General features: G+C 43.1%; 4 protein-coding genes across 11 annotated transcripts; all 4 read right to left on the bottom strand.

Moving 5' to 3' along the window:
* Positions 1–80: 80 nt before the first annotated feature.
* LOC136428672 (uncharacterized) lies at positions 81–4,941 on the bottom strand. Of its 3 annotated transcripts, none has more exons than XM_066418367.1 (7): positions 4,874–4,941; positions 3,850–4,057; positions 3,282–3,338; positions 2,711–2,842; positions 1,914–2,057; positions 1,260–1,587; positions 81–1,085 (listed from the first exon to the last, which is right to left on the bottom strand). In XM_066418367.1, exons 2-7 carry the CDS (start codon positions 4,036–4,038, stop codon positions 781–783), a joined length of 1,155 nt encoding a protein of 384 aa, XP_066274464.1. In that variant the 5' UTR covers positions 4,039–4,057; positions 4,874–4,941; the 3' UTR covers positions 81–780. The 3 variants fall into 3 exon arrangements, with proteins under 3 accessions (XP_066274464.1, XP_066274465.1, XP_066274463.1); XM_066418368.1 differs by having other exon boundaries at positions 1,269–1,590; XM_066418366.1 differs by having other exon boundaries at positions 1,260–1,590.
* Positions 4,942–5,337: 396 nt separating this feature from the next.
* Positions 5,338–9,984, bottom strand: LOC136428669 (uncharacterized). 2 transcript variants are annotated; one of them, XM_066418362.1, is made up of 7 exons: positions 9,893–9,984; positions 8,544–8,724; positions 8,338–8,394; positions 7,891–8,025; positions 7,456–7,623; positions 6,845–7,172; positions 5,338–6,680 (listed from the first exon to the last, which is right to left on the bottom strand). In XM_066418362.1, exons 2-7 carry the CDS (start codon positions 8,718–8,720, stop codon positions 6,382–6,384), a joined length of 1,164 nt encoding a protein of 387 aa, XP_066274459.1. In that variant the 5' UTR covers positions 8,721–8,724; positions 9,893–9,984; the 3' UTR covers positions 5,338–6,381. The 2 variants fall into 2 exon arrangements, with proteins under 2 accessions (XP_066274459.1, XP_066274460.1); XM_066418363.1 differs by lacking the exon at positions 8,544–8,724 and having other exon boundaries at positions 9,893–9,932.
* Positions 9,985–10,209: 225 nt separating this feature from the next.
* On the bottom strand, positions 10,210–14,832 carry LOC136428670 (uncharacterized). 2 transcript variants are annotated; one of them, XM_066418365.1, is made up of 7 exons: positions 14,703–14,832; positions 13,545–13,725; positions 13,324–13,380; positions 12,836–12,964; positions 12,044–12,211; positions 11,505–11,823; positions 10,210–11,320 (listed from the first exon to the last, which is right to left on the bottom strand). In XM_066418365.1, the coding sequence occupies exons 2-7, from the start codon at positions 13,719–13,721 to the stop codon at positions 11,019–11,021; spliced, it is 1,152 nt and encodes a 383-aa protein (XP_066274462.1). In that variant the 5' UTR covers positions 13,722–13,725; positions 14,703–14,832; the 3' UTR covers positions 10,210–11,018. The 2 variants fall into 2 exon arrangements, with proteins under 2 accessions (XP_066274462.1, XP_066274461.1); XM_066418364.1 differs by having other exon boundaries at positions 11,496–11,823.
* Positions 14,833–16,209: 1,377 nt separating this feature from the next.
* Positions 16,210–24,995, bottom strand: LOC136428674 (TATA box-binding protein-associated factor RNA polymerase I subunit C-like). 4 transcript variants are annotated; one of them, XM_066418373.1, is made up of 13 exons: positions 24,779–24,995; positions 24,171–24,351; positions 23,494–23,641; positions 22,809–23,005; positions 22,222–22,404; positions 21,377–21,834; positions 20,324–20,963; positions 20,130–20,202; positions 20,044–20,090; positions 19,364–19,487; positions 18,776–18,986; positions 18,308–18,410; positions 16,210–16,611 (listed from the first exon to the last, which is right to left on the bottom strand). In XM_066418373.1, exons 2-13 carry the CDS (start codon positions 24,312–24,314, stop codon positions 16,336–16,338), a joined length of 2,604 nt encoding a protein of 867 aa, XP_066274470.1. In that variant the 5' UTR covers positions 24,315–24,351; positions 24,779–24,995; the 3' UTR covers positions 16,210–16,335. The 4 variants fall into 4 exon arrangements, with proteins under 4 accessions (XP_066274470.1, XP_066274469.1, XP_066274468.1 ...); XM_066418372.1 differs by having other exon boundaries at positions 20,044–20,202; positions 24,171–24,317; positions 24,779–24,994; XM_066418371.1 differs by having other exon boundaries at positions 20,044–20,202; positions 24,171–24,348; positions 24,779–24,994.
* Between the last annotated feature and the right edge of the window lie 348 nt (positions 24,996–25,343).

A 25,343-nucleotide genomic window follows, 5' to 3' on the forward strand; every position in this document is an offset into this window, starting at 1 on the left:
ACTGTTGTGAACTCCTGTCTGTGTAAACAATGGTATCTGTACTTCTCACCCGTCCTGGTACAATAACATCGACAAACGTCTACTGAATAATGCATTTCATTATACAAATATCATCAGAAAAGACAAGCAAAGATGGCGAGGAAGTTAGATAGGCGGTCCAATTTGAAACCACCACAAACAGAATGTGTTCCATAACTTTAAAAAATGCGGTTAACTATGTATCGATCAGAAGGTAAGGCTGCACAAATGATTACTTCATCCAAGATTCTGTTATCTGTGAAAGAAGTCCATGATTCATAAGATAGATCTGCAACGTTAGACGTTCTAATGTTTCCCATTGCATGGGTGGAACAAGGACCTTTAACTGTATTTAGTTTTCTTATAGTAGCTTCTTCATAAAAGCATATCATGGTCTGTTAGCGTGTAAATCGATATCGATTGACTCTATATTGCTTACATTTTTGTTTGACAGCAGCGCTCATCTATGAATTGAGTTTAGCCAGGCGTTTCAGATTTTGTGTCTGGCGTTTCAGAATAGGAATTAAAACGTAACAGCCATTACTGCTATTCATAATCACATTGTTCGGCATTAGACGTCTCTATGCTGTCTGGCAACAATTTCATTTCAAAAACATAAAGAACATGCGACCGATGTCACTTCTGAAATGTGTCTAGTCTAATCATGTACGGTACGATATTATTGCGTTAGGTGATTCAAGCGAGTAGAGCCTATGGTTTCACTGGATGTGGTCTTCGGACGACGAATTTCACGATACCGGCTTAATCTTCGATGAGAGGCGCATCGTCTTCCTCTGTCGGCATGGCCTGGTTTGCAGCGATACCACTACGAGGGTCAGACTCAGCAGACTGGTAGCTGGGGGGAGGGGAGGGTCCCGTGGGTGGGGCAGAGACTTGCCCCTGGGGTACGTTCGGCTGCTGTTGTGGCTGGAGTTGCGCTGGGTGCGGGTAGGGCACGGCCTGGCTGGGCTGCTGGAACTGAACCTGTGGCACAGACTGTGGCTGCTGCTGCTGACCTGCCGCATGTGGTATGGGTGTACCCGCGGCGATGACATACTGAATGTTACCTGAGGCAAACAGAAGATGTTTTCAGCACACATACATGATTGAATGATGCTTATCTTGTTCTTAAGCAGGTGTAAATTGTAGGTAGAACTTTGTAATTGATAACTGAAATATCAGAATCTCTCCTCCAGGGCTAGCTGGCACTATGGTTTCCATTGTACTGTCACAAGACTTACCGTGCCCACCTGTTGACATCGGTTGTGCTACTTGATGCTGACGGGGTGCAGGAGCGACACCCTGCACCGGGACAAACACAACGTTCCCTTGCGGCTTGGGACCCTGTCCGACCCCGACGTTCCCCTGGGCAGCAGCCATGTTGACAGAGGTCTGTGTGACGAGCAGCGGTTGTTGGGCCATGGCTCCTGCGGGAAGGGCCGTGACGTGTTGGGGCTGACTTGCAGGGAACGGTGTCATGGCGATGGGCTGTCCCCCCTGTATGGCGTACTGACCGGGCATCTGAACCAGTCGGCCGTCTGCGCCAACCTGGTAGGCAACTGCTGGTGGCTGCTAACAGATCAAAGTACTTTGTTGGAAAAATAACATACATTGCCAACATTCAATTAAGTTTTGCAAGTATGATTGCCTCACTTTCCCACTGGTTGTTTCATATTCCTTTAACTGACCGTTTATTGCAGTCTCTTTCGACAGAGGCTGTATAAAGACCATATCATGGCCTGTCTCAGGAACAGCCCGTTTTATTACTCGTTTTCATCCTGTTCGTTTTTCTAACCGTGTGCATCCTTAAGCTTATATCATGTACTGTACTTGGCTTTCCCAGAACAATGATGCTCGATGACTACTTGTGTTACTGACTTGAGATTGAACCATACCTGGTAACTCTGGTTGTCACAGCTGCAGCAGTTGTCCGAACCGCCGGCTTTACAGCAGGGGCAGACGGCAAAACACGTCATGATGGCGGTGGTGATGGACAGACCCGCCTCCAGCAGGGCCAGGACGATCAGCAGCGCGCTACGCTGGGAAATAGAACGATTTTTCTGTCATCATCAAGCTTCCGAAAGAGACCTTGAGGTTTTACTTTTTGATGTGAATGAAAACAAAAAATTGCATAGTGGCGTCGAGGTGGCGCAGTGACAGGGTGTTTGGCCCCAGAACCCAGAGGTACTGGGTTCGAATACCGGGTTCCCTGATTTGTCCCGTTGACGTTGTTCCCTTGCCCTTGGGAAAGGCACTTAACACGACTTTCCTCACTTCACAGGTGAGAATGAGTACCCAGCTTCGGTTAGGGACGTCCCTCGGATAGGACGTTAAATGGAGGTCCTGTGTTTGAGGAGAGCCACACCTTGAGCACGTCAAAGAACCCACCACACTTATCGAAAAGAGCAGGGGTCCTTACTGGTGTGAGTGTATCATATAAATCTGTCAGGATAAGCAGCTTGTACTCTTCAGTACAAACCTGTTGTGTTACGCCTTGAGGTGGTTTACCGGGTATGCAATACAAACAAACAAACAAACAAACAAACAATTTGAAACAAAGCCATCGTTCGTAATAGAGCATCATAAGCTACAGTATTAAATTCACTCTATGGAATACTATTTTTGTTGCACTACAATTAATGTTTATTGGCTGCTATAAATGTTGTGGTGTGTGGCTCGGAAAAGGTTTTACCGTGTTGTCACAGAAGCTCTGGATCTCCCAGCACCATCTCCATTGGTCGTAATCTACCGCAGCGGCCGCGAACCCCAGCATGACAGAGGTCAAGACGGCTGACAGGATGGACAGGAGCATGAAGGGGATTATCTGTAAAATGCAAAGACGGACTTAAGATAAGTTATCATTTTCATTGAAGCCTCGATATATTGCCATTGACGTGGTTATTCGATAAGACTTTCTTGAAATGAATTTGTCATGATTGAAATCTCAAATAGACGGAAAACGAGCTTTCGTCATACCCAAGTGGCTCTTGAGTCTGATATTGCTGAACAGTATGCACTTTCCCGGAGAGAGTTAGGAACGGATAGTCTCCATTGCAGACTCCTTCCGGCTGTGTTTTTTATTTAGAATTACTAATACTGTTTTCTTGTTACATTCCTTTTTTCTTATTGCTGGCCGAGACGAAAAGGCCCTCTCGGCCAGCAATAAGACAAAATATTATAAAAAACGGTAATTAGTAAAGTTGGAAAAAAGCCGGAAGGAGTGTGCAACGGAGGCTAAAGAACGAACACATCGTTTGACTCACCATGCAGGTAGTCTTGTGGACCGCCGCGAATATGCCGACGATTCCGGTAGAAAGGAACTTGGCGGGGGAAAGGAGCGTAGAAAGTAAAAATGTTTAGAATGGATCTAGCTCTGGTAACGTTACATTTGATACATGGAAAACTCTGATTCTCTGAGTCGGACAACATAGATGGAATGCCCAGTGACCTATAATTAATGTTGCAAAAATTGTAGTCTGCAAACTCCCGCTGTCCGGGGATTTTATGGCCCCTCCCCGCAGAGGGGCGGGCGCTGTTGGGCCCATGAAGCGCGATTCAATCAGGCTACAACATTTTGAAACCTGTCCATTACTCGATATGTTTGGACTTAGTATAGTGTCCTCACTTCCCAAGCTCATTTGTGAAATATTTTGAGCTGTATCAATACATAAAGTAGTCGGCTCTATGCACCATGTACAGTCCTGAGGATGAGTGAATGAGTGAGTGAGTGAGTGAGTGAGTGAGTGAGTGAGTGAGTGAGCAAGTGAGTGAATCAATACTTGTATAATGGGATGCCAGTGTCGCTGTGTTCAATGAAGGCACACGCCTTACCAGCGCTCCCATCCAAATGGGATACCCAGTGTTGCTGCTCCCGGTCCCAAGCACGATGATGACGACGCCCAGCACGATGGCGATCCCTCCGCACACCACCTGTGTGATGGACAGGGCTTTGGCGGCGGAATTGCCGAAACATTTCGGCGAGCCGGCGGGCTGCTGTTGCTGTGGCTGCTGCTGGAACATTGCGGTTTCTTAATCGACCCTTGAAGAATGAGGAAACAGCGTTGTAAGATTTAGGAACATACATATGACTTCTGACATGGTGTAATAATGAGCACTATTAAATATTCTGAGTGCTACTTTGCCCGGCAAAGGCATTGGTGATCATTGGTACGAAATACGCCAAGTATCGTTTCTACTATAGCGTTGCACCCATCTGTTAGCCTGCCTATTGAGAATGCTTTACTGCCCTTGTAAGTGACCTCGTCGGTCCTCAGCTACAATGGAACCCAGCCATGCAGGGTGAGGTCAACAACAAACACCCTAGTCACGCTGTTTACTTTATCGTCAGTACTGCTGTAGTTTAAACACGCTTAGTTACGGGTGGTTTTGGATATGATGACAAGAACTTGTGTTTTTTTGTTCATCGTTTAGTAGCTATTGTTGTCCTTTTAGTAGCTATAGTTGTCCTGAAGGAACATGGAAGACGCCAACTAGCAATCAATTACGATACTCTTAAGAACTAAGAGTGTCCCTCGTTTAACTCAGTATGCCTGATTTATGTATAAAGTTGGTTATTGAAACCTTCGTTGTCCATGCAGGAAATATACGTTCACCAGAATACCACCTACAAGAGTTTGAAACAGCTGAACTAAAGTTTGATTGGCTACGTGATCACCACAACTTCACATTTACTTCCGTGTCAGTTTGTTCCTTTACCTGTCTTGTTTTGGCTTGTGTGAACCACCTATTTCTTCTTCATGCTAAGATGAATGCTTTAAACACCAATTTTACACGGATTTCACCCATAATCATAGCAAATTGTGGGACATTCTCAAGGGAGTACTAGTCTACGTACCTGGTACCTGGCAGCACTGCGCGAAAGTCGACACCTATTGTCTGACGTCATGCGCGAGTTGAAAGGTCAAAGCCCCCAGGTACTGTACTCACGACATCGTTTGCAAAGCTGGTAGATCAGCAGACTGTTTATGTTAGATCTGCAATTTTGATGTGAAATGAACTAACCATGCGCTATATTCAGAAAAGTACCAAAAGTAACACTCATAATACCAGATAAACCTAGTGTTTAACAAATATTTCCAAGGAAACCTCCTTGATGTTTCGTAGTATTATTTCACAGGGGTTCTATTACCTATGAAATCAGTAAAGGGGGGTCCTATGTGTATTGAATTTCGAACCTGCATGGTGAAACTTTCAAAAACCTCTTCAAACGCGTTACAATTAGGTGAAGGTCTTCTGATATGTAACACGTTTGAGGAAGCTGATTGCTAGATGATACGATTTTGATAATTGAAGAGAAAATCAGTTTTAAAAGGCTTTTGATCAGCATTAGCACTGTGAACATCCTGTCTGTAGGAACAAACAGTGGTATCTGCACTTTCCTCCCCGCCTCAGTAGAATAAAATCGACAAATGTTTACTGCGCAACGTATTGTTACCTTCGCCGAGAAGGTTATATCTAATTATACATATCATCAAACCAGATGAGCAATGATTGCGAGGTTGACAGGCAGATAGGCAGTGCATTCTGAAACCTCCACCACTAACAGAATTTGTCCCGTCATTTAAAAAACACACTTAGCAGCAGTTAAGGCTGCACAAAGGATTATTAGTACTTCACACAAGATGTCTTTAACTCCAGGAGTGCTATCTGTGAAAGAGGTCCAAGATCCAGACGACATATTTCCAACGTCTGACGTTCTAATGTCTCTCATTACGTGGGTGAAACAAGGACCTTCAACTATTTCAGTTTTCTTATAGTAGATTCGATGTTATCGTGTTAATCGACATGTAATTGACTCTAGTGCTTAAGTTTTGTTTGACAGCAACGCCCTTCTAAGATTTCACTTATAAGTGCCCGTTCACTGTATATGTTTTGTGTCAGATGTTTCGAAAGTAAAGTAAGTGTTCATCCAACGTAACAGTCATTGTTGCTATTCATTGTATATTTATACTGTAGGGCAAAAGAAGTCTCTATGCTGTCTGGCCATGGCATCATTTGTATCTCAAAAATGTAAAGAATGTGCTGTTGATGACACATCTGTAAGAGACGTATGTGTTGCCTTCTTGTCGGAATCAAAACTGTTAATTGAACGTAACAGCAATTGCTCATATTGATAATTGCATTGTTTGACATAAGACTATAATGCTGTTTGACAAACATTTTTAATTTCAAAACATAAAGAACATGCTATTGCTCATTCCTGAAAGTTCTCTGGCCTAATCATGATGCACGTCTTTGGTCTACGGAATATTATTGCGTTGAGTGATACAAGCGAGTAGAGCCTATAGCTATGCATGGTTTCACTGGATGTGGTCGTCGGCGGATCGCGGGCAAGGTACCCGCTTAATCTTCGATGAGAGGCGCATCGTCTTCCTCTGTCGGCATGGCCTGGTTGGCAGCGGCGTGATGCGCGTCAGACTCAGCAGGCTGATAGCTGGGGGGAGGGGAGGGTCCCGTGGGTGGGGCAGAGACTTGTCCCTGGGGTACGTTCGGCTGCTGTTGTGGCTGAAGTTGTGCTGGGTGCGGGTAGGGCACGGCCTGGCTGGGCTGCTGGAACTGAACCTGTGGCACGGCCTGTGGCTGCTGCTGACCTGCTGCTTGTGGTATGGGTGTACCCGCGGCGATGACATACTGGATGTTACCTGAGGCAAACAGAAGACGTTTTCAGCGCATGTAAATGACTAAATGATGCGTACTAGTATCTTGTTCTTAAACAGGTGTAAATTTTAGCTACCTAGTATGTGATAACTGAGATATCAGAATCTCGCCAGCTGGTTTTTGGTTTCTTTCTGTTTTCAAAACTTACCATGTCCACCTGTTGACATCGGTTGTGCTATTTGATGCTGACGAGATGCAGGAGCGACACCCTGCACCGGGACAAACACAACGTTCCCTTGCGGCTTGGGACCCTGTCCGGCCCCGACGTTCCCCTGGACAGCAGCCATGTTGGCAGGTGTCTGTGTGACGAGCAGCGGTTGTTGGGCCATGGCTCCTGCGGGAAGGACCGTGACGTGTTGGGGGTGGCTTGCAGGGAACGATGTCATGGCGATGGGCTGTCCCCCCTGCATGGCGTACTGACCGGGCATCTGCACCAGTCTGCCGTCTGCGCCAACCTGATAGGCAACTGCAGGTGCCTAGAAAGATATTTACCGTCGATGGATCTCCAGTTTTGAACATTAAGAGTGATGAAAATCTTAATTCTTCAGGTGGCAATGCAGAATTCTATATTCCTAGAATGTGATGGAAATCGTATCACTGTTGATACCCCAGATAGTGCCCAAGACATATGTCAGTTTAATTGTTTGACAAATATGATGTATATACCTTTTGCCCCGAGCATTTTGGCATGGTCAGAAGGGTCTTCAGTTTTCCTTTTTCTTGAAAATGTTGTCTTAGCCTGCAATAGCGGGACCTTACCTGGTATCCACTGTTGTTACATGTATCACAGCAGGTACAACTGTCCGTACTTCCCTCGGTGCAGCCCGGACAGATAGCGTAACACGTCATCACAGAGGTGGAGATGGCCAGGCCGAGCTCCAGGAGGGCCAGTAGAATCAGTAGGACGTCAAACGCGATGATGGCGCCCTACAGATCAGACACAAATCTCGTCACAAAAGCGGGCAGAGTACCATGATTGATACTTTCATGCTGAGAAGACTGCCTTACTTCAAGGTGATTAAAACCTCCTTGCTTACTTGCCGAACACGGTGAATAGTTATTTCTATGTGACTGTATGTGATGAATCACACGATGTGCATGCTGTCACAGCATCAATGTCAACGTACTATAGCTACGGTGTGGATATGGAAAAGGTCTTACCGTAGGACATAGTCTACTTGGAAAAGGTCTTACCGTAGGACATAATCTACTTGGAAAATTCCAGCACCATCCCCGGTAGTCGTTTGAAACCGCAATGGCCGCAAAGATAAGGGTGACGGTTCCCGACAGGATGGACGAAAGGATGGACAGGGCCATCAGGGGTATGATCTGTACACAAAGAGTAGCACGCTATAAACGATACGAAATACCCACAGCAGAAGGGAAGCCGTTTTGAAAAGTCATATCTACCTTGTCAAAATACATAGTTTACAACAATGGAACAATGTCGTATGTAACTTGGATCTGGACCAAAATTAAGCGACATGCCAGGGATGTGACCGAGACTAGACCGCTGTTTTGCTTCTATAGACTAACACTAGATACATGGAACATCCTGTCAAGGTCCTATATTAGCAGGTAACGTGCACTGCTAACCGACATGCTCAGTAGCTACTTTTCAACAATAAAAGGTGGACTTACCATACATTTGGTCTTGCGTTTCGCCGCGAAGATGCCGATGATTCCAGTAGAAAGGAACTAAAAGTACGACAATGATATTTATCATGACAATATGAAGGAGAAATCATTGCGTTGTGACTATCTAATAGCGCTCCATACATACTTTCATGTCAAATACAAAGTCCTGAATATCAAAACTAAAGGTTCAACAAATTGTTGTGTCTTACCAACGCTCCAGTCCAGATAGGATACCCAGTCTGGGAAAGCTCGCTGCCCGGTATGATGATAGCAATGCCCAAAAGCATCGCCAGGGCTCCGCACACTATCTGTGTGATGGACAACGCTTTGACGGTGTTCCCGCCAAAACATTTCGGAGTAGGGCGGGGTTGCTGGCACATATGCATGGTTCTGGAAAGACACGAGATTCCAAGGAGAAATTATTTTAGATGTATTTAGACATGGAGATATTGTACAAGATGATAACTGTTATGACCATATTGCAATCTTTAAACTGGCGACTGCAAGTTTCATTAGCAAATTGAAAAACTTCCACAAATTGGTGAAAAGTGGAGAAGAGGGTGAAGAAAATTTGTGTGTGCTTTGTAGAAGAATGTGCTGGCTTTAATTTAGACAGTATGAATCGAATTATGAAGTTTTCCCGGTCTTTAGTTGCCAGAACTGCATTCCTGTTGTAGCCCATTTAACTTCCGCAGGTCGTCATCTGGAAGACGGCGTAAAATGAGAAAACGTCGCTACCAAATATTCCTACTTGATTTTTCACATTTGGGTGATTGCTCCTTAATTTCAACACATTTTGTGATCGCACCCTTAATGGCGTCAACCTATACATGGTACCTTTCAAGCATGAGGCTCGGGGAAAAGTGAGCTCAGTCGTGAACTAAAACATACCTACACAGTCTACAGTCGACGATAACTGGGCAATTTATACAAGCAGTTTACGGTACAGTAAACGTTGCCCGAGGCTTTACATGAATCTCGTCTCTAATCATTATTACACACGACTAAAAGTAGAAGCCGCAAGAACGGACAGACATGATGCCAACCGGCTTTGGACCAGGACAGCCCTTTCGGATTTAGTCGAATGACCGTCCTACATGATACCCTTGTGTCATTCTATGCCATTTTGGACCAAGGCCAAAAGCCCACCTACTTAACAATCTGACCCCAAATAACCGTGGCCCCTGCACAACACGTGATACGTGACGTGTACTTATAGTTAATCTTTGTATGAACCTAATGATGACATATACATGTAGTACATAAGCCGTATGTATGATGTGTGAAGTGTCGGACCACATGTTTCTCTACACATTTAACTTAACTCACTAATTCCACCTTGTGTGCCCAACGTATGTTCTAACGAAGTAAAGACAACTTGTTTACGACTGCTTCAAAGCCACGCTTTGAAAGCTTCTCTTTTCTCACTTGCCGGTCTATAACAGAAATGTAACATCCTTTAACTACACTATACCAAAGATTAGCATATTATTTATCGGTGAGTTGGTAGTATACTAATACGGTACGAGAAGATTAGAAACGTATCTTTCAACTTTACCTGGTGTAACGATGCTCTGCGACGTCAGTTTCAAAGAGTTCCCCCTGCGTTGGGCCTCACCCAGTGGTGTTCGTAATAGGGTCAAAGGTTATCGGTTAACGTCCTTACTGCCTCCCACTTGTTGCTGTGCTACTTTGGTATTTGTGACACGTCAGTACATTGCCTTGATTTGTCTACATGTTGATATATGTTAATATTGATGACAAAGCAGCTAAAAATTTCTTCGACTTGTTGTGTATGTTACCGAGGGGATGAATAGGAAGACATGATACTGTTGTGAACTCCTGTCTGTATAAACAATAACATCGACAAACGTCTACTGAATAACGCATTTTATTATACAAATATCATCAGACAAGACAAGCAATGACTGCGAGGAAAAGTTAGATAGGCGGTCGATTCTGAAACCACCACAGAATTTGTTCCACCGCTTTAAAAAATGCGGTAAACTATGTATCGATCAGAAGTTAAGTATGCACAAGGATTACTTCGTCCGAGATCCTGTTATAATTATCAGTGAAAGAGGTCCTTAATCCAGAAGACATATCTCCAACGTTTAACGTTTAAATGTTTCCCATTACATGGATGGAACAAGGACCTTCAATCATATTAGTTTTCTTACAGTAGCTTCTTTACACAATCGTAGTATTATGGTATATTATTGTGTTAATCGATATAGATTGACACTGACTATATTGCTTACGTCTTAGTTTGGCAGCAGCACTCATCTAGAGCCCCCCTCTCACTGGACCCGCTGACATTCCCGTCATAAAGTCAAGGGCAACACAAATCCAGTTTAGGATGCAGCGACGCTGCCAGCGTGCCGCGGGTCCAGTGAGAGGGGGGCTTAAGACTTAAGTCTTTATATGTTTTGTGTCAGGCGTTTCGGAATCAGAACTAGATTGTTTGGCATGAGACGTCTCTGTGCTGGCTGGCAACAATTTCATTTTCAAAACATAAAGAACATGCGACTGATGTCACGTCTGAAATGTGTCTAGTCTAATCATGATAACAGTGCGTAGTTGGTCTAAGGTACAATGTTGTTACTTAAGGTGATTCCGGGAAGTAGAGCCTATAGTTTCACTGGATGTGATCGTCGTGGGTTCACAGATACCAAGGTACCCGCTTAATCTTCGATGAGAGGCGCATCGTCTTCCTCTGTCGTCATGGCCTGGTTTGCAGCGACACGAGGGTCAGACTCAGCGGGCTGGTAGCTGGGGGGAGGGGAGGATCCCGTGGGTGGGGCAGAGACCTGTCCCTGTCCCTGGGGTACGTTCGGCTGCTGTTGTGGCTGGAGTTGCGCTGGGTGCGGGTAGGGCACGGCCTGGCTGGGCTGCTGGAACTGAACATGTGGCACGGACTGTGGCTGCTGCTGACCTGCTGCTTGTGGTATGGGTGTACCCGCGGCGATGACGTACTGGATGTTACCTGAGGCAAACAGAAGATGTTTTCAGCGCATATCATGGTTCAATGAGGTTTGTTTTGTTCTTTTAAAAGCAGGTGAAGATTTTAGTTCGAACTTTGTAATTGATAACTGAGATATCAGAATATCTCCTCCAAGCTAGGTGGCATCATGGTTTCTATTTCATTGTCCCAAACTTACCATGCCCACCTGCTGACATCGGTTGTGCTACTTGATGCTGCCGGGGTGCAGGAGTGACATTCTGCACCGGAACAAACACAACGTTCCCTTGCGGCTTGGGACCCTGTCCGGCCCCGACGTTGCCCTGGGCTGCAGCCGTGTTGGCAGGTGTCTGTGTGACAAGCAGCGGTTGTTGGGCCATGGCTCCTGCGGGAAGGGCCGTGACGTGTTGGGGCTGGCTTGCAGGGAACGGTGTCATGGCGATGGGCTGCCCCCCCTGCATGGCGTACTGACCGGGCATCTGCACCAGTCTGCCGTCTGCGCCAACCTGATAGGCAACTGCAGGTGCCTGGAAAGATATTCATTGCAGATGAATCTCAAGTTTGAACTTCGAGAGCGAAGCAAATCTTAATCTTCCAAGTGTTAATTCAGAACATGTACTAGTATTACTAAAATGTGATGGAAATCTAGTCCTCCCATCATTGTTTATAATACTACCCCAAATAGTGCCCAAAGCGATAAAGACATATGCAGTTTAGTGTAGTTTGCGTGAACGAACGGGACCTTACCTGGTAGCCACTGTTGTTACATGTATCACAGCAGGTACAACTGTCCGTACTTCCCTCGGTGCAGCCCGGACAGATCGCGTAACACGTCATCACAGAGGTGGAGATGGCCAGGCCCAGCTCCAGGAGGGCCAGGAGAATCAGCAGGACGTCAAGCGTGACTGTGGCACCCTGATATCGACAACCAGATACAAGTCTCATCACTAGCATCCTTCGCAGACTTCTTGGAGCGGCGTCGTTTATCTCTTTGGGGATGCGCTGATACTCGATTATTTAGATGGGCCAAGGTTCTCTAATACCGGTGCCGAGGGAGGATCGGCGACATAACTCCCTAAGCCGGGTATTAGAGAGATTCTTGACCCGTGTAAAAAAAATCACGTATCAGCGATTCCCCCCAAAATAATTGCTACCACTTCAAGAAGTCTGCGAAGGAGGCAATCTCGTCACACAAGCGGTACAAGTGGCCACTACTTTCAGGCTGAGAAAACTTCCTTACTCCAATAATTATAAGCACTACTGGTCGTTACATCCCGCTAGGAAGTTACTCAAAAGACCTATGTATGAATTTTCTCCATCAATTCTGTGTGATTTATACCGGTGCCGTCTTTCTCGATTTAAAGAAAGCTTTCGACACGGTATTCTCCTTCTCGACAAGTTAAGAATGAGTGGATTCCAAGACACATAACTGACATGGTGACGCTCCTACTTAAACGACAGACTGTATGTGATGATACACGATGTGCATGCTGTCAAAGTATCAATGCAATGTACATATTGATATAGAAAAGGATTTACCGCTGGACAATCAGGAAAATGCCAGCACCATCCCCACGCATCAGTCGGAATTGCAATGGCCGCAAGGACGAGGGTGACGGTTCCCGCCAGGATGGACGAAAGGATGGACAGGACCATCAGAGGTATGATCTGTACAAAGAGTAGCACGTTATAAACGGTATTACGGATAACAAAAACGTACGTAGAGCAGAGGAAGACTGATTCGGTCATGTTTACCTTACCAAAATACTGTACGTATTTCACAACAATGGAACAATATCGTATGCATCTTGGATCTCATGAGCGGGCTCGCACCTTAATCGACCCATTTGGGTGTGTTAGCACAAATTTAAACGGTCGCTGACGACTGCATTCCTTTTCTTCTATAGAAGTTGATGAGCGCATGAACCTTCCTCTCAGGGGTCTACATCAGCAGGTAACACATGTGTGAATAGCACTGCTGACCGACATATTCAGTAGCTACTATTTAACAATAAAGGTGGACTTACCATACATTTGGTCTTGCGTTTCGCCGCGAAGATGCCGATGATTCCAGTAGAAAGGAACTGGAAGTACGACAATGATATTCATCATGACAAAATGAACGATAAAATCAGTGAATTGTGAATTCTAATAGCACTCCTTACGTACCCTGTTGCCCCAAAAAAAGTGTTTAATATCAAAAGTTTAAAAATAACTGAGGATCCATATTGTTCATGTTGCGTCTTACCATCGCTCCAGTCCAGATTGGATACCCAGTCATAAAGAGTCCGCTGCCCGGTATGATGATAGCGATGCCCAAAAGTATGGCCAGGGCTCCACACACTATCTGTGTGATAGACAACGCTTTGACGGTGTTCCCGCCAAAACATTTCGGAGTAGGGCGGGGTTGCTGGAACATATGCATGGTTCTGGAAAGACATTAGATTCCAGGGTGAAATTATCAATTAATTATACCAGTCGATAATTTTCACCAACCGAACAACACCGAATAGAATGAAAGCATTATATAAGCAAAGACGCCTATTGTATCATTTACCCACAAATTATGTAAATGAGGCATTGATTTGCATAATTTATGGCTAATGATGCTGCAAGTATGAAATTCCGGCATTTACCATCTATGATATTACTAGTATACTGTTTACTCATTGATTACGCAAGTTGTATCTTCATTTGCATGATATCTGTCTATGGTCCTCTCTTTTTCAATTACGGAACGTACTTTCATTCAATTTCCTCAACAATTATACAAATTAGATCCTCACATCTAATTATGTCATACCAGAAATCTGACATTTCCTTCTTGAGTTAACCTCTTACGAAGAAGATCTTAACAAAAGGCGCCCCTTCAATTCCGGGGCCAAAACTACACCAGTTTTTTTAAACATCGATCTGCCACCAAAAAAACAAAACCCCACGAGATATCAAAACCGGGATTTCTGCCGCAGTACCATGGAAAGCCGCCCAATGCCCCAAAATATAATCCTTTTCAGATTTTGTCACAACCTTCCAAAACACCAAATATAAAACTAATCCACCCAGCGATTCCTGGGTTATCTTGATGACAAAGTCACAAACACAGGCACTGCCCATGTCAGACTAAAACGAATAACCTTCTTGACGAAGGTAACGTATGTTGTATATAGAGTCGGCCCAGAGACAACATTTTTCATGAGTTCTACGGGTTAAACGTATATGTTCAAAAACATGAAGACTGCTAGCGCTAGTCGACGATTCATGTTCAAAGTCCACGGCATTAATATTCCCTCGTTCTCAAATTGTTTTTCCTATCATAATAACATTACAGGAAACATTGGCAGATTAAGTTAAGCATTGAGTCGGTCGTATAGTTATACACTAGATGAGAAGTAACGCATGACTTTACCTGCTGGTGTAACGATGAACTGCGACGTCAGTAACTTCCGTTTCCCCCTGCGCTGGGCCTCACCCAGCGGTGTGCGTAACAGGGTCGAAGGTTAACGTCCTCACGTGCCTCCCACTTGTTGCTGTGCTACTTTGGCATTTGTGACACGTACATTGCCTTGATTCTGTATCTGTACCTATATATCCTGTATAACCTCCATTCGGCGTAACACACCAGCTTCGCAGGCACGCGGCGCGGCAGCAGTTCGTTACATTACACCGAACGACCTAACTTCGTCGTCAACGTGTTCAAATACGTGGATATCAATTAAAAGTGATCTCAACACTGCTTCGATTATTTCTGTCTGTTACCGACTGGGTAAATATGAAGATATTAGGCTGTGATAGCAGAATTTTTACACCGTATTATAATCAAAATGAAAATTTAAAGCTAATGCAAAATGTCATTAGTTATTAATAACTAGTGTTATGGTGAATGTAACTTGTGACTGTTAGAAAAACTTAAACCTGTGTTGCCAACTATTTTTCATCATTTTCTTTCTTATTTCGAAATTAGAGCACATAATGCTGTATAAAAGTGCAAAGAGTACTTTCCTACAGGTATGACTGTCACGAGTGATAAATTCTTATACCCTTTCATCCAAAGTGAATGAGGTTTTCTTGTTCAATAATTTAAGCATGTCAGAAGAGTATATAACATTCATTTGCACAAACATACACATGTAACAGGACGTAAAATATGTAAAAATAACATTGAAAAATATTCCAATCTAGCAGAGCTGTCCTATTTTAAAATGTGCACCTGAAGAGATGAAAACACATGTACCATGAATATATACTGCTAGATGAGTTAAAAAATAGCATTATGATCATACATAGAAAAATCAATGCAGAGTTTTGCAAGCTATTGCCCTGTATGTAATCACCATAAAAACAATGGACTACAGCTCAAAATCGAATATACCCTGTCATCTTTGTTTACATGTTTAACTTAGTAGTAGGCAATACCATGGCAATACCAAACAAAGCATCCATGCATTTTCATTAACACCATTGTACAAATATGCTGATATGGTTTGAGGTAAATTTTTACAATTTTTCTTTTAAAATTTTGAGTGTCTAGAAATACCACCGTTTTCCAATGGGAGAGGGGCAAACACATTTTTGGTTCAGATACTATGCAGCAGAGTTTAACAAGTAGGAAATCTACACACAAGTGCCAAGTTCAGAGAAATGAGGCAAACAGAACTAAATGTGTTGCCTTTGGAACCCATGTAAGAACATTCAAACAAACCGGAATAACTTTATAATGCAACAATACTGATACCATTCCAATAGCAATAACAAACAACATGTAACTTCAAGTCTCTCTAGCTATCTGGGCATTCTCTTCAAAATCATTTGTTCATACTGTAGTGAACCTGAGTATCTAGTATGACTGTCCAGTAACTGTCTGAATGTGTGCACATGGCTCTTGAGTGGGCTTGTGACCCAAAGACTTGAAAGAGTAGACATAGTTAAGGTTTGTCAGTGTAGTATCCAACTCCAGCATCAGACTATCTAGATTGCTGGGGGCAAATGGACTACAAGTGAGTCAGTATGTAGATTGCGAACACTACACGTACAGAATGTTGTTAGAACCCCATGATGGACTTTCTCTTCTTTGCTTTGCTTGTGGAGGTTCTAGGTTTGGGAGTGATGCTGAGAGACATGTCAGTGTCTTCTGCCTGGAACCTGGAAGGTGAGAATCCTCCTGGAGTGCGGAGGGAGATCGGAGACAGGAAGGGAAGGGGCGCGGCCTCAGGTCGAGCAGGTGTGGACGTGATCACCTGGTCACCTGAGGGGTGTCGCTTTCTCTTCGCTGGTCTCACCTGCTCTGCTGTCCCAGACAACTCTCCATCTCTGTTAGACTGGAGTAAAAGATATACTGCCTTAACCAAATGTGTTTCTATAACATGCAGAATCTTAATGGATGCCAGTCTTATGTGAACTACAAAGAAACAGAAAGTAAAAAAAACAAGAGATACAGTTTTGTAAAGAAACTGACATCTCAAACTACAAATATTTCATGCATACAAGTTTTAAACAGCAAAGAAATTAATTGTTGCTGCGGCCTGTAAGCATACCAGCATTTTGGATGACTGACTTCTAAGCTTGTGTTACATTGAATGGATAATGACAAACCAGTATAATCTTTCAAAGATCTCTATAGTGCAACAAAATGACAGCCTACATCCTATATGTTCCCCTTCCACAATACTGGGAAGCTTCTGACTGCAAAAACTGCTGCAATGGCCTAGTGGGTAGAGTTTTGGCCTTGTATGCAGTAGGACCATAGGCTGTAGGCCTCGGAAGGAGAGTTTGTACTATATACCGAATATATACCGGGATATCGGGTGATAGGCTGGGCGGATCCCGAACTTACCCGAAAGCCGACGTCGCCCGAAGAGCGCCCGAAGAGCGCCCAAAGGTGCGCGCCCGAAGGGCGCCCCACAGCGCCGCGTGCGCCAAGCGAATTCCTCGCGAAGCGAGGAATGAGCGATAGGTACGAAACGTCATTTCAAACAACCTTATTTTCTGCTAATTCCTTTGACTCAGGCACTTGGCTTGGTGGCGATTCTCATGTTTGGTGTCCTATTTACCCATGGAAAATACCTAGTTGATAATATACCGATGACAAAGGACGATACGAGGCATTTTGTAACGCCCGAAAATCCTTCTTTTCCCGACATGACCGTTACCAGCAGTATGCATGGCACCGCTGTTCACGGAACAATGACATCATGGCCGGCAGATTGGACCGGGCCGGTGCCATGCACGCAAGGGGTTTCGGCACCGCTATTAACTAAGCTATCATTATGATAAGCGTTGGAAATGCCAGTATTGTGAACATAGATATCTTATTCAACATATATTTGTCTACCAGCATTGTACATGCGTTCCTATTTGCTTCTTACGTACTCACTAGATATCGTCATTCTAGCCAGATTTACCAGCTAAAATTAGACGATAAACGTGCTAAACCGTCCATTAAAACGACTATGATGTATCTGCAGTGTAACACATCTTTTGTTAGCATTCTGTTACTTTGTTACGTTGCCAAATGGGGACTGAAATGGACAGCAATAGGTCCGGATTGGCCCCCGAAAGATCGAAGACACCCCTTCTGGTAACGGAGACCAGGAGTGCTGGTTTCGTACCCTTAGATATTTTGAAGTTAGCTCCTCCGAGTGGCTGTCTAGCATTGGACGACGGGGGGGCGTCGGGAGTATTTGCATAACTATGGGGCAGGATGTCTTACGCAACTGCTCAGCGGGGAAGACAAACTCGCCATTGTTTGAGTGCGCGGAGCTGAGGCCTACTGCCCATGGTAGGACAGGCCATAAAGACTTGTACACACTCACACTGCTTTACCTCCTTAGCACTTAGGGGCAAAAATGTGGCCAGTGGACTACAGCTTGCATGGCTGTGTGGCACAAAGGCTGTAGGAATGGAAATAGATGCCGCCCTATACACTACATGGTGTGGGAAGGAGTTGAACTCATCTACATGTATGACTGCAAATCATGGATAAAGGTTGGCAAGTACTAGGAATCAGTCACCCACCTTCTCTTCAAAGTACTGGTCATAGTCTCCATCCCATGTTTTCAACAGTACTGTGCTGAGGTGATCACTTGATTCAGTGGGGTCAATCAAGTTCATTTCATAGCTGAAGGAGAAATGTCAAACTTAATAAGAATGTATGGTGCAAATAAATAATGACGCAACAGCGGGATGACTTATGCTTGTAGATGTTGTTTAAATTGGGCAGTTCATAAAACATGTGTTTGAAAAGTCCTCAGGTAAGGATGAATCCAGGAGTCTACTCACCAATAACATACTAACTCTAAATCTTAAAATAGTCTTGGTGGTTTCATGTTTGCATTGTTTGCAGTGACCTCTCCACTGTGAAATCATCACTCCATAAAAACTACAATGGACACTAAACTTTAAACACTGCTTTTGGAAGCCACCTTTTCCCCCTACTGCTAAATTGAGTCTCCTTGAAAATACATGTGAATGAATGTACAGTACCTGGGCTGTAAGTGTTGTGTTCCATCTATGTCACCAAGACTCTGACACGTCAGGATGCTGTTGGTCTTGTGTGCCGCTGACACGCTTGAACTGAACTTGATGTCATGACAACATGATGGACAGATGTCATCCTGGCCGTCAACATCTACGAGGGTGTTATTGGGCTTACAGAGCGTGCAGCTGGGGTGGGTTGACGTGCCAGCTGAGAACGCTACATAGAGGAACGGTGAATTATTCAATGGTGAAAACAATGACAAAAAAAACAATCATACACGGTGTCCTAGCAAAAGAAACTTCCAACAGTTATTAACCAATCAAGCATATCAATTTTACGTTTTCCATAGAGTACATGTAGAACCAATATGCTTTATACTATACTGATACCCTAAATGAAATTCATACTCATTTATTAATTCATGGAACACAGATCATCACGATGTATTACACACTTCTACAAATCACTACAGTATCTTGCAATAAACCCTTTTACAAAAATCTACCAGAAACATTTTTCCAATGCATCATTTAGACTATTCATCCGTTAGTATTGTTAATCTTTGTACAGTACAGTACTGTTGGGATCATTACCTTTGACAAGGGGCTTGGCATTCATCATTTGAACCAAGCGGTACTGACGCCTTTCCAAAGGCTTTGCTTTGGCCATGTCTTTATATTGCACTCTTGTCAAGCTGGGATAGCAAACATCTGGGTCCTGTATAGAAAGAAAAATGGAGTAAAAAATGGAGTCTATGAGTCCAACAGCATTTTTGTCACGTGTATCTTTTAATAGGAATCTATATGTGGATCATGCCTTGTAGACGAATCAACTGCAATAGATAGTCTAAGTCTGATGTTTTCCCATTTGTCTAATGAGTTTACATTTTGCAAAATGTGTTGTTTGGTCAAATATTTTACCCGTATTCATCAACTTCCCAATTAGCAGATAAATCTTGATTTGACTGGGGCCGGTGTTGTCAATATGATGGAGACAAACTGTTCGTCTAGGCACAAAAATGTTTTGTCAATTTGGTTGATGGAAAGGCTGCAAGAGAAGGGAGTAAACTGAGGAGAAGAAGGAAGAGTATACCTTCGAGGACAGAGCAGGAGAATATCAACACAGCTGAAAATTGGAGTCATTACACTGAAAACGTTATTGGACATGTTTGAGGGAGGAGGACCTAGGTGATTAATGTTTTAAGAAGATAACTCTTAATAAGGCTTATGACAACTGCAAGATGAAGACACATACAATATCAGAATAGACCTACTTGGCTCTGTGCAATGACTCTGTCAACCCAGGATAAGCACCTCTCCATGGACGATTGGGACAAGCTGATTGGTCCAGATTCAGTGGTTCTGCCTGCTGCTATGTCTGTCCTGTCATCAGGAACAAAACTCTGGTAGAACATGTCACCCATGGAGGTCATCTGGTGATTGGGAAATGTAAGGATTAGACTTTTAGAGTCATTTAATCAACAAATGTTACAAAAAAGGTGTTTCAATTTTAGAGGTTGAACAAAGGAAAGTTGATGAGGAATGTGAAATTACCTGTAAAGCAGTAAAACCTGAGTCTTTGCTTCCGTGCCTCACAGAACACAATCCAATTAGCGGTTTTTGAAGTCTTCTTTCCAGATATCTGTTTGAGAAACTACGTTGCCGAGGTGTCAAACATGGCAGCCAACTGCTGACTTTGGATACTGAAAATGGTTGGCTCACAGACACAGGTGGGCAGCTTCCCTCATTTACATACCGAAAACAGGTGGTTTCCTGAGGTCTCTGATTGGCTAAAAGGATCACATGACTGTTCAAATCGTGGGTCGTATGGCTGACAATATCCATGAACACTGGAGGTGACTTCATCATGTGACTCCACTTCACTAGAGCATTCTGGGGGAACCTCTCGTCAACGATGACCAGAGAATGTTTCATGGCGACGATATGTTGAAAACAGTTTGTGGGACAGACTCTACTGAACATGACTCTCTCTCCCTTCATTGTCCACTTTGAAGGAAGGGAAAAGAGGGGTCCTCTGTCGTTCTGTGGTCTGGACCTGACATCTTTGAGTTCCACTCCAGTGCTGTCTGAGTAGATTAGTAGGCGGGGGTGGGATCCAAAGTGACAGGCTCTCTGTGGGCTGTCAGACACAAAGTTCAGGGTGCTGTCCTGATCAGGCACAACCTGCTGTAACCTGAGGGCAGAAATAAAGGACTGTGTCAGTCATGTGGAGTCAAGGCTACATCCTGTCTTGATTTAAAAAAATCTCTAGTCACTATCCAACACCACACTCTTCATATTTTACAAAAAGAAACTAAAACTTTAACAACACACTTAGAATCCTTACATATCAATAAAAAAGCACACTTTCAAGTTGTGATTTTTCTTAATCCCTTTCAAGCTGCCTAGCAAATATGTGCCCTCCCTTTGTAGGCTCTGATCTCTTTATTAACCATGTCATTGACAGAGGCCCTCATGAGAGGATATAATGCTAGAAAGCAGCTTATATATACTGCTAGGATAACACCTAGGATAAAGACGGAAAGATGCAGAAGAGCTTACATAAGTATAGCGCTCTCCAATTTTGATGTGAAAATTTGCACTCACCTTCCATTTGCCCACAGTAAATAAGTTGCCCCAGTTTCTGTAGAGATGACAACCTCTCCTGCAATGTAGGGACTCAAAGCTACAGAAGTTGGACTCTTGTCAAACTGCACTGTCTGAAGCACCTCTGCTTTTCCTTGGTCTCCCTCAGTGGGGTCAAAGGACAAAGTGGTACAGTGGTAGTTGCTTCTCACTGCAAACATGTCCTGATTTTGAACTTTTACTGACTCACACTGAAGAATTCTGCCATTCAGAGAGAACTGCTGAGTGCTGAGATCCAGCACCACTTCTGTGTTTTGCGAAATGACATCGTCATCGCTCTGTTTTACCGACAGTGTTCCAACATTGAGAACATCTAGGGAAGGAGAACTAGGGTATAGCAGCACACCCTTGCAGTCATGAGCAGTACTGCAGAGCTCCTGGTAGCACACACTCCCTCCTGTCTCATCTGAATCTGCTATCTGAAAACACAAGATATTGGTTGACTCAAAATGCAGGGAATGTACAAATACCAAAAAGTCAATAAATCCAAAGCCAAGGGACAAAAAGAAGTTACTTGAGACGTTGTAACAATGACATTGGTCAATGCTGCAATAGCTGCATCCATGCAACTGGTGGAATTGAACCATTTTGAATCTCTAGAGAGCTTGCAAAATACAAATTTAGCATTACGAAAGCATGAGCTAGATATTCAATTTCCAACACATTTGTGCATAGATTTTCTGTTTTTCTGCATCTTATTTCAGAGCTACAGTGTGTACATCTTGTACTTGTGTATGATGATCAGAACGAAGAGGTTATGGGCAGATAGCCACCTTAGTCAGAACAAACAAAATCCTCGGACTTACTAATCTTTCCCTCCATCCTGTGAGGTCTTCGTTGATGTAAGTCTCCAGTAATTCCCTGGGTATGTCACAAAGCACATCATCTAGCAGGGCAGAGAAATCAGATGCACACTTCTGCACATACGGCATTCTCACCGGGATCCCATCCCCACTGGAGTACTGGGTGTTCACTACTTTAGTGTACTTCTGTAAGACATAAAACATGGCAGCATAGGTAGGAGGGGTCAGCAAATATTGTACTTGCATATCAACAAATCCATGACACAAAGAAGCTTTCAATATATGCACCTGCTACATGTATCTTGTTGAAATGATGACTTTGAATGTTTCCATTACGATTGACATTCTAAAATTGGATGCTGGTATGTTACATTAAACAATCAGGAGCATTAAGAACTACTTTCTACTCATTCACCACACTCCAGATTTACAGGTATCGTAACAAAGGTGGTACTACACACACTGGTACGGTAACACAGGAATGAAAAGCTACTAGTACCTGAAATAAAGAATTGCAGGATTAGGCAAAAGAAAAATAGTTTAAACTGTCAAGTAAACAAACCAAAACGAAATAAAAATGCAGTCCGAACCTTTGCTGGCAGGTCAATGAAGAATTCCCACAGCAGTTGTGATGATGTGTTAAACATGATGTCTGCATGGCACTGGTGCAGGTACTTGATTTGGTCCTGGACTCTAGTACAGCTGACGAGCTGTCTCCCCTGCCCAGGGCGCATGAGGTACAGCTGCTTCACAACATCTCCTTGGTCCAGATCTTCTACGGAGCAGGCTGTGGAGAAAACAAGGCAACTGATCTATAAAGATATTCTGGGCACTGTGAAGTCCAACAATATCAAAAACACAGGTCTTTATTGCTGACAGACAATTTCTGTTATTTCCAGTTATGTTCACTTAATGTCATCAAATCTGTTCCTTTCACAAATTCTTGCATACTGTTACAGGCTGCAATTAGCCCTCAGGCAAGAACTTGTGAACTTATGACTATAACTGCGTAAACACACATATATATTATCATAACTGCATCAAGCCTGATAACAACGAACGATAACAGAAATGGAGCCTGGCATTTTGTGATTAAACCTATCGACAAAACTCAACTCAGTTAACTACTTACCAGTTTCGCCAAAAATAATTACTCAAGCAACTGGATAAAATTTTGAAACAGTCATTTTACCAGTTTTTTCATTGGAAAGCACATTTTGCTCTTTGAAACTCAGACTTTGTGTATTGAAATAGATTACAGATATAGGATGGTACCTTGATTGGGAGGTAGAAGAGGTAAGGTGGGTTCAGGTGCATAGAGGGCCTTGTGTTGACCATTGTCGGTCCCACGACACTTTCTCGCCAAAGTGACCAGTCCATCTGTTCCACCTCTCAAATCTACAGCTTCATACAGGCCATATTCCTGGTATTAAAGAAAAGGGTTTGAGATTAAGAAGATTCTAAAAATTATGGATTGTTTATGAAAATCTTTCAGTGAATTGAGGATGATAAAGGAACTCCCACTGACTGTAATACTGTACTGTACATGTTTTTTTTTTTTTTTTAACCTTTATTTAACCTTGACAGTATGCACAAACATACACTCTTCGGCCGAGGCCGTTTTTCAAGAGTTCAAGGGAGGAGGTCAGGGGAATTTTATGATATAACATTATCTGAAAATTACATGATATAACATTATCTGAGGAAAATATCTAATGTTACTACATATTTAATAATGTCATTTTCCCAGCAGAAACAACAGCATTAATGAGCGTAATTTAGTAATGAAGCCTTTTCACTCGGAGATGTAGCATTTAAATCATCAGAGGAGTGAGGCAACCCAAGCAGTTTTGACACTCGTTCAAAGTATCAACTCAGTCTGTGAACTTTTTAAGGGTTGAAGTATCTCGAGCCTCATAGGATTAGCACAAGCTCATTGTGATAAAAGCTACCTGAAACAAGTGATGTCTTTGCACAGGGGTCTCCTCTGTTGGTTTAGGATCGTGGGGGAAAGTAAAACTGGGGAAGGCCCTGGGTGCACAGTTGTAAGACATCTCTCCTGACTCTGCCACTGGGGTTTCATCATCACTAGCCATGGGCTGGATAGGAAAATATCAACATGATAGCCAGCTTCTGAAAAAGAGAAGGTGACAGTATAACCTCCTTGGTATAACTTATAAGACAAGAAAGCCTTCATCAAAAGATGTGGGAGACAGAGTGTTCTAGTAATTGCATATACAGTACTACTTCATAACAATATTGAGTAACAGTGGCAATGTTGTGATAACATGAGTCATGACTGTCTATATAAGATAACATTAACTTAATTTGATAAATGAATAGATAAATAAATAATCAAACCACAAGCTTGCTGACAACCAGTAAATCATTTATCCAATTGAAACTTGCACTAGTTCCTATATGAAAGTTTGATCTAGAAATACTTTATGAGATAACTATACAACAATAATTCAGCCATAGATATATCCTAACCAACGAAGTTAAATACCTCATTGCCACTAACTAATCATAAAATGAATAGTCAAAGACTCCAACTTACAAACAAAACATCTTGATCTCCTGTGTTCCTCAGTTTTCATGGTCATCTCTTTCAAGCTAAACCTAACAGCCTATGTAATGATCGTGGAAAGTTTACGAACTAAACGTCCATCTTAGCAAACTACATGTTTGGGGCAAAGTCACGACTTGTTCCTGGTCTCATAAAAAAAAATTATTGTCGTCGGCCATTTTGTGGTACCACGAAACTGGATGTTTACGTTTAAAACTCCCATGATGCAGTGTAAAATTAGTTGAGCGAAATCGATAAAGCGGTGGCTCATGGGAATGTCATGAGTCTAAAACTGGGGTAAAAACATTGGCGGACATTTTGAAAGAAGAAAGCTGACGATGAAAGTTACAGTGAAGAGTAAGTCCTCTGAAACATCCAAGTATCACAATAGATGCTCACGTGGGGGTATTCAAGATAAGAGCGAAGTTGCAGACTTATTTTCTTACGACGATATGGTGGACATATATGTCGGTAAATCAGAAAATACTGTATTTCCGGATGATAATTTCTTATCCTTCAGAAAATTATGGGGAGGGGGGCTATGTTCAATTTTTAT

The sequence above is a fragment of the Branchiostoma lanceolatum genome, chromosome 2 (genome assembly GCF_035083965.1).
Source record: "Branchiostoma lanceolatum isolate klBraLanc5 chromosome 2, klBraLanc5.hap2, whole genome shotgun sequence".
NCBI classification, from domain to species: Eukaryota; Metazoa; Chordata; class Leptocardii; order Amphioxiformes; family Branchiostomatidae; genus Branchiostoma; species Branchiostoma lanceolatum.

What these genes read in the sequence shown, in the direction of transcription:
- LOC136428670 (XM_066418364.1), bottom strand. Translation starts at nt 13,721, where the DNA reads ATGCATATGTTCCAGCAACCCCGCCCTACTCCGAAATGTTTTGGCGGG. An exon ending in CAATCTGGACTGGAGCGATG is followed by an intron (nt 13,381 to 13,544) that starts GTAAGACGCAAC and finishes TCGTACTTCCAG; the next exon opens with TTCCTTTCTACTGGAATCAT. An exon ending in ATTTTCCTGATTGTCCAGCG is followed by an intron (nt 12,212 to 12,835) that starts GTAAATCCTTTT and finishes TGTCGATATCAG; the next exon opens with GGTGCCACAGTCACGCTTGA.
- LOC136428674 (XM_066418372.1), bottom strand. Translation starts at nt 24,314, where the DNA reads ATGGCTAGTGATGATGAAACCCCAGTGGCAGAGTCAGGAGAGATGTCT. An exon ending in AAAGACATCACTTGTTTCAG is followed by an intron (nt 23,642 to 24,170) that starts GTAGCTTTTATC and finishes CTTTAATACCAG; the next exon opens with GAATATGGCCTGTATGAAGC. An exon ending in CAGGTTTTACTGCTTTACAG is followed by an intron (nt 20,203 to 20,323) that starts GTAATTTCACAT and finishes CCCAATCACCAG; the next exon opens with ATGACCTCCATGGGTGACAT.
- LOC136428672 (XM_066418366.1), bottom strand. Translation starts at nt 4,038, where the DNA reads ATGTTCCAGCAGCAGCCACAGCAACAGCAGCCCGCCGGCTCGCCGAAA. An exon ending in CCATTTGGATGGGAGCGCTG is followed by an intron (nt 3,339 to 3,849) that starts GTAAGGCGTGTG and finishes TCCCCCGCCAAG; the next exon opens with TTCCTTTCTACCGGAATCGT. An exon ending in AGAGCTTCTGTGACAACACG is followed by an intron (nt 2,058 to 2,710) that starts GTAAAACCTTTT and finishes TCTATTTCCCAG; the next exon opens with CGTAGCGCGCTGCTGATCGT.
- LOC136428669 (XM_066418362.1), bottom strand. Translation starts at nt 8,720, where the DNA reads ATGCATATGTGCCAGCAACCCCGCCCTACTCCGAAATGTTTTGGCGGG. An exon ending in CAAGTAGATTATGTCCTACG is followed by an intron (nt 7,624 to 7,890) that starts GTAAGACCTTTT and finishes TCTGATCTGTAG; the next exon opens with GGCGCCATCATCGCGTTTGA. An exon ending in GATGTCAACAGGTGGACATG is followed by an intron (nt 6,681 to 6,844) that starts GTAAGTTTTGAA and finishes TGTTTGCCTCAG; the next exon opens with GTAACATCCAGTATGTCATC.